This window comes from Podospora anserina, chromosome 3, assembly GCF_000226545.1.
Source record: "Podospora anserina S mat+ genomic DNA chromosome 3, supercontig 2".
Taxonomy (NCBI): Eukaryota; Fungi; Ascomycota; class Sordariomycetes; order Sordariales; family Podosporaceae; genus Podospora; species Podospora anserina.
The window spans coordinates 1358194-1364715 of NW_001914856.1; the positions used below are offsets into that span (position 1 = coordinate 1358194).

Below are 6522 nucleotides of genomic sequence, written 5' to 3' on the forward strand. Positions count from 1 at the left end.
AAGAAACACCACACCACCGCCCGTGATATCTTCACCTCACCTTGAGTTCTCACCATTCGACAACACTTTATACGAAACAAACCAGGAAGGAATACAAACCCATCAAAATGGCCACCTCAACATTGGGTCTCATACCAAACTGGTACCCCCCCACCCGCGAAAACTACGACCTCATCCTCTCCTTGTGGAAGTGGTTCCCTGCCGTACGTTTCCCCCCTCCCTCCCCTCTCCAATCTGCCCCCAACTAACACTTCCAGTTCGCCTCCCTCCAATGGGCAACAACCTGGTACGGCATGGGCAAAACCTCCCTCCCCTCCCCGCTCAACCTGCCCGGCCGTCTAGCCTGGCTAACAATGGAATCCCCCGGCTTCCTCACCCTCCTCTACACCTTCTTTCGTCTCCCCCCGCAACTTTCCGTCACCGACCTCCCCTGGCAAAACTCCGTCCTCGCCGGCCTCTTCGTAATCCACTACTCCTACCGCGCCATCCTCTTCCCCCTCCTCCAACCATCCATGGCACCAATGCACCTCTCCATCTGGGCCTCGGCCTTCTCCTTCCAAGTCATCAACGGGCTCATGCTCGGGTCCTGGCTAGGCGGGTACGGACCAACCTCCCAAGAAGACTGGGATAACCTCTTGCCGTTTGGAACACTGCAGTTCAGCGTTGGCATCGCGATTTTTTACGTGGGGCTGGCGGCGAATTACTATCATGATGATGAGCTGAGGGAGATAAGGAGGAGGGAGAACCATCGCCAGGATAGGCTGGTTAAAGAAGGCAGGGTGAAGAGGGGGGATGTGAGCAGGCATTATGAGGTTCCCAAGGCGGGCTTGTTCAAGTACATGTTGTATCCGCATTACTTTGTCGAGTGGGTCGAGTGGTTTGGGTATTGGACTGCGGCGGGGTACGGGTGTGTGCCAGCGAGGTGCTTCTTGTTCAATGAGGTTGCGTCGATGTTGCCCAGAGCGGTGAGGGGGAAGGCCTGGTATGTTGAAAAATTCGGGGAGGAGAAGGTGGGGAAGAAGTGGGCGGTTATTCCGGGGGTTTGGTAGGATCAGGAAGGGAAAGGGGGAGAGGAGGTAAGATAGGGCGTGAGGGAGGGGGTAGTGGCCAGAGAAAGGAGGATAATGGTTTGGTCGACGAGCTGGAGCTGAGCTTGGTCCAGAGAATAAGCACACGATGACTTTCACGAGATATGCCATGACATATATTGCCAGGTCAGTGACAACGACGACGTGAATAACCATATCTTGTCACCTATCAGAGTGCCTCCCCGACCATCAAGCAAATATATCCTGCTAGCAATGCTCCAAAACACCCCTTTTTAGACTCCTTTAAATACCCGTAGCCTCCCGATAGAAACTCAAACTCCGACTAGCACCCGCCGCGCAAAACCTCTCTCCTTTACCCATCCCAGGCCCAAGCGCACGTTCGGTCGGTGGCAACCAGCGTACACACCACAAAGCCTTGTCCGTCTCGCTGTGCGTAGCCACACAAGCGCCCCTTGCGACATCCCAGACCTTGACCTTGCCATCCAGCTGCCCACTGAGGAGGTAGTCTCCCGTATCGTTCCAGTCGAGTGATGTGATCCACGACGGCCTGTTGCCCGGCGCGCTCAAGTTCGCGACGTGCTCTCCATGCTCCATGTCATAGAGAGCGATGATACCGGCGTTGCCGGCAGCAGCCAGCCTCTTGCAGCCGGGTGAGAAGGCTACGGTTCGTACCGGTTTGGCGAGACCTATCCCTCTGTCAGCTTTTGTCCCTCAAAACAAAGTGAAAGATGAACCCACCAGAAAGCGAATAAACCATCCTCCCCGCATCATTATTAAAGACATACACCCCCCCATTCTCATGCCCCGACGCCGTCAATCTCCCATCCCTACTCAAATCCACCGCCATCGCAAAACTGCCCCCTCCCCCGGCAGCTCCTCTCCCACCCCCGGTCTCGTACGTCTGTATCTTCTCCTTCGCTGTCAAGTCCCAGACGTGGATTCTCCCATCACTAGTGGTGCACGCCAAAAAGTTCTCGTCAGCGCTCAGCGCAATCGCCCAGACGTCCCCCTTGCCGTTGTCGGAAACGGTTGGGATCTCCCATTGGAGTTCGTATTCTTTTCTATCGGGGTTCAACCGCCAGATCTTGACATCGCCGCCGAAGCCGACCGAGGCAAAGATGTTGCCTGTTTGGGGGCCGCGGGCGGTGGTGAGGTGGTGGCAGCCGAGTTTGTGGGCGTTGGGGATGGTTTGGGCGAGGGGGTAGGTTGGGGCGGTGGTGTCGTGGATGCGGAGGGAGGAGGAGCCTGAGGAGGAGATGAGGCTTGAGGGGGTGGGTGCGAGGGAGAAGATGTCGGCCGGGTGGGCTGCGAGGGGAACTGGTGTTAGCTATCAAGGAAGATGGCGGGGCGAATTGCGATTGCTCGCCTACCTTGGTCGACCGTGTGGGCGGTAAGATATTGTTTAGACTGGAGAGTATGTTAGTACGTGATTGACAAACAAGCACGACACGAGAGACATACCATTGTCACCTATCCATGAAATCATGCGATTTTGAGAAAGGGTTTTGTTGGAGAGATCAAGAATGGGATCCGATGCGACTTGCTGGCGGTTGAGCAGCTGCCCTGGGAAGGTTTATGGTGGGGTAGCTGTTCTTGGAGACGTCACTGCGGCAGGCAGTGAGTGGGCTGGAAGGATGCAGCATATAAATCTAGAAACCCACATTGGACTACTACTAGTGATTTTTGGAGTATTCACTTTGAATATGCTATTTTGGTTTGTTTCATTTTCCAGGGCAGTTGTCGATAGCCACCCTTATAGGCACAAGAGCCCCTTTAGAATACACGTGCGTGCTGTTGCTCGTCACAGCACTACACTCTGTTAAGTACAGACATATACATGTACGTCCAGGACATTCTCTCCACGTCCTGTCCACAAGCTTGAAGAGTTGGTATTTCCTACGCCTGACAACTTCAACACTGACCCCTGACCTCAGCCCAACAGCACCTCATCCCGTTCTTATTCAGCCATTTATTTGGTCTTAGCCTTGACCTCTTCCTCGGCTTGAGCCTCCTCCTTGGCCTTGGCCTCCTGGTGCAGGAACCCCTTGAGTCCTGAAGAAACAGTCAGCTTATATGGAATCGCCCCTGAGCAGAATTTCCTTACTTGATGCGCAGGTAGGGCAGACATAATGCATACGCTTCATCCCACCACACGCCGGGCAGACGCAAAGCGCCGTTACGTCCTTGATAGCCTTGCCGGCCATTTGTCTGTGTCTCTTCTTCATGTGCGATGTCTTCTTCTTTGGTACAGCCTTGAGAATACCCTCCCAAATCCCCTCCAAGACTTCTGGTAATGATGGAAGACCGAGCGAGATGCCTACTGGGATGGCGATGTTGAGGTTGGGAAACAGGGGGAGCGAGAGTTGTCGTACAAGAACCTGGGCCCTTGATGCCGAGAAGACTGTTGGTGGGAGGAGTCTGGGGAGGAAAGAGGCCGAGGAAGCCATCCTCATCGCTGGTGCCGCCATTGCCATTTTTGCTTGGTGATATTCTTGAATTTCGAACTCGATTGTACCGCCAAAGTAACTCGTCTGAAATCGACCAATGCCTTCCTTTCCCTCTCAATATTCCGGTATGTCCTCCTCTCGTGGCTGTACCGTGGCGGTGCGGATGACGCTGTCGGGTCGGTCTCGGTCGTCGACCCAAAAAATATTGTCGGCCGGTGCTCTTCGCGATGGATTGTCCCACCACTTCAATCCACTCGAGACATTGAAAAAGAATGGGCCGGGATGGCACGGTCCCTCTCCTGCTTCTGAGCTGCCACTGCAGCGCTGGAGAATGCGCTAAGACCCTCTAAACCCAATTGAGGTTGTGCCTGGGGCAGCAGCTCCACCAGGCCAATCAGGTGCCGGCTATGACCCGTCCCCCTTTCCCCAGCTGGCGAGCGACCCCTTGGACGGAAATTATTGTTTGGCACACGCTGCCGGCAGGAAAGGTCCACGGTGCTACCACGAAAATCCCCCAACCATTCGAAACCTCAACCCGACAGCAACTCTCGTCGATACACTCCATCTTCACCTCTCCATATCCCCCGTGAGCGCCTCTATTTCCCGGTGCTTTGCCCCTGTCTGCTTTTTGGAATAGCTCCATAGCGTGTCTCCCGTCTCCAGTCTTCAGCCAGTTATAACCTACCGCCACAATGGCCGCCATGCCTGCTGCCACCATCTACCCCCAGAGCCACGTCGGTTTCGACAGCATCACGTCCCAGATCGAGCGCAAGTTGCTCAAGCGTGGCTTCCAGTTCAACGTCATCTGCGTCGGTCAGTCTGCTTCTCCCAACTAACACTTTCCATTCTCCACTCCTCCCGTTCGCGAGCTGGGATTGACGTGTCTCGTGCAATGCAGGCCAGACGGGTCTCGGCAAGTCGACCTTGATCAACACCATCTTCGCCTCGCACCTCATCGAGTCCAAGGGCAGGTTGCTCCCTGACGAGACCATTCGCTCCACCACCGAGATCCAGTCCGTTTCGCACATCATCGAGGAGAACGGCGTCCGCCTCAGACTCAACATTGTCGATACCCCCGGCTATGGCGACCTCATCAACAACGACAGGTGCTGGGACCCTATCGTCAAGTACATCAAGGACCAGCACTCGGCCTACCTCCGCAAGGAACTCACTGCCCAGCGTGAGCGCTACATTCAGGACACGCGCATCCACTGCTGCTTGTTCTTCATCCAGCCATCGGGTCACTCCCTTAAGCCCATCGATATTGTCGTGCTCAAGAAGCTCTCTGATGTTGTCAACGTCGTTCCCGTCATCGCCAAGTCCGATTCCCTGACTTTGGAGGAGCGCATGGCTTTCAAGGAGCGCATCAAGGAGGAGTTTGCTTTCCACAACCTCAAGATGTACCCCTATGACAACGAGGAATTTGACGACGAGGAGCGTGCTGTCAACAGCCAGATTAAGGTGCGTTAATAATTTTGGGTCACTATTAGGTCTTGGCTAACATGATTTTCAGAGCTTGATTCCTTTCGCCGTCGTCGGTTCCGAGAAGTCAATCATCGTCAACAACAAGCAAGTCCGCGGCCGCCAGAACCGGTGGGGAGTGATCAACGTTGAGGACGAGACCCACTGCGAGTTTGTCTACCTCCGAAATTTCCTCCTCCGTACCCACCTCCAGGACCTCATCGAGACGACATCTCAAATTCACTACGAGACCTTCCGCGCCAAGCAGCTCTTGGCCCTCAAGGACCCCAGCGCCCAGGGCCACGGCAGCAGACCCATCAGCCCGGCTGCTGACCGCGAGATGAGCCGCAGCTCGCAAAGAATGACCATGAACGGCTACTAAGACAACCGAGCCTCTGATCACGCATACACACACACACACACTTACACTTATAGTAGTGTTTATTCGTCGCCTACAACATATGACCATGACAGACCTTTTGATATCCCGGCAGAAGCAGTGCAGTGCCACCAGAAACGCAGAAAAAGCTCTTACAACATCGAAACGAGAACGGGGGGACGGAGCAGCGAGGGTTGTGGGGAGGGAAAATAGCGAGGCGCATATGTGATTGCGGTTTGGCCGTCTGGTGTTTTATGTCGTCTTGTTGGCAGTTATTCCGGTGGACTGGACTCTTCTTATTATCCTATTTTCTTTTTATTATCCGAAGCTCTTTCGCATCTTTGCAACTTTTTTTTTCCTTTTCTTCTTTAATTACCCCGGGCCCTCCACAAATTAATAGAGAGCTAGTTTCGATACCTGACGGAGAATACAGATGAGATGTTATGAATGTGTATTTGAAACCGGACTGTCTTGAGTTGATGATCGGTGTCCGTTGTCTGTTTGAACTGGCCATCAAGAGTCCGGCTGTTGGTGGGTTGGTTGTAGCTGGGTTAGGGTTTATAGCTCCAACCGCCACTGACGCGTTTAGACGCGACCAATTACTGCGGACCAAGAACTTAAAAATCGACACCTCACTTCTGAGAATGTAGCTTGCCATCAACTAGTTTTCAATCATTAATGAAGTCTGGAGTTTTTGTTCCTTTTTGTTGATACCCTCCAACGCGTCTCTTTTTTTCTTTTTTCTTGTCTCACTCCTTCCAACAATGCCACCACCCAAAAAGGTTGACAAAGGGATCGTTTCCCTCGACCGGGAAACTCCCATTCAGGAGGAGGTCAAACCGCTGATAGAAGACATCCTGAGGACAAAGTACTGCGTTCAGGGGTCGGTGTTTCTTGTGGAGGGGATCGACACGGTGAGGGTGGTTGGTGGGGCGGGGAAGATGGTGAGGTTGCTGTTGGGGGATGGGAAGCTGGTGATTCAGGGGTTTGTGAAGGGGGTTATGCACTGGGTTGTGGAGGGGGGGAAGGTTTTTGAGGGGGGGTATGTCAGGTTGGATAAGTTTGAGGTGGTTGAGATCGAGGGGGAGAGGGTGTTGGTGATTGGGGATTTGAGGATTGTGGGGTGGGATGAGGGGTATTTGGGGGTTTTTTTTGGGGAGGGCAGGGAAGAGAAAGAAGGCGGGGG

General features: G+C 53.9%; 5 protein-coding genes across 5 annotated transcripts; 3 read left to right on the forward strand and 2 right to left on the reverse strand.

Moving 5' to 3' along the window:
- Window positions 1-107: 107 nt before the first annotated feature.
- On the forward strand, window positions 108-1049 carry PODANS_3_5730 (uncharacterized protein; the record flags this gene model as incomplete). The annotated part of the gene is made up of 2 exons (XM_001909337.1): window positions 108-203; window positions 258-1049. 2 exons carry the CDS (start codon window positions 108-110, stop codon window positions 1047-1049), a joined length of 888 nt encoding a protein of 295 aa, XP_001909372.1.
- Window positions 1050-1331: 282 nt separating this feature from the next.
- PODANS_3_5740 (uncharacterized protein) lies at window positions 1332-2376 on the reverse strand (the record flags this gene model as incomplete). Its single annotated transcript, XM_001909338.1, has 2 exons — window positions 1332-1743; window positions 1835-2376. Coding segments are annotated over 2 exons (954 nt in total), but the record flags the coding sequence as incomplete, so codon positions are not given.
- Window positions 2377-3018: 642 nt separating this feature from the next.
- On the reverse strand, window positions 3019-3610 carry PODANS_3_5750 (uncharacterized protein; the record flags this gene model as incomplete). The annotated part of the gene is made up of 2 exons (XM_001909339.1): window positions 3019-3101; window positions 3154-3610. Coding segments are annotated over 2 exons (540 nt in total), but the record flags the coding sequence as incomplete, so codon positions are not given.
- A 578-nt stretch (window positions 3611-4188) lies between these two features.
- PODANS_3_5760 (uncharacterized protein) lies at window positions 4189-5339 on the forward strand (the record flags this gene model as incomplete). Its single annotated transcript, XM_001909340.1, has 3 exons — window positions 4189-4309; window positions 4395-4957; window positions 5010-5339. 3 exons carry the CDS (start codon window positions 4189-4191, stop codon window positions 5337-5339), a joined length of 1014 nt encoding a protein of 337 aa, XP_001909375.1.
- A 761-nt stretch (window positions 5340-6100) lies between these two features.
- PODANS_3_5770 (uncharacterized protein) lies at window positions 6101-6520 on the forward strand (the record flags this gene model as incomplete). The annotated part of the gene is made up of 1 exon (XM_001909341.1): window positions 6101-6520. A coding segment is annotated over one exon (420 nt), but the record flags the coding sequence as incomplete, so codon positions are not given.
- Between the last annotated feature and the right edge of the window lie 2 nt (window positions 6521-6522).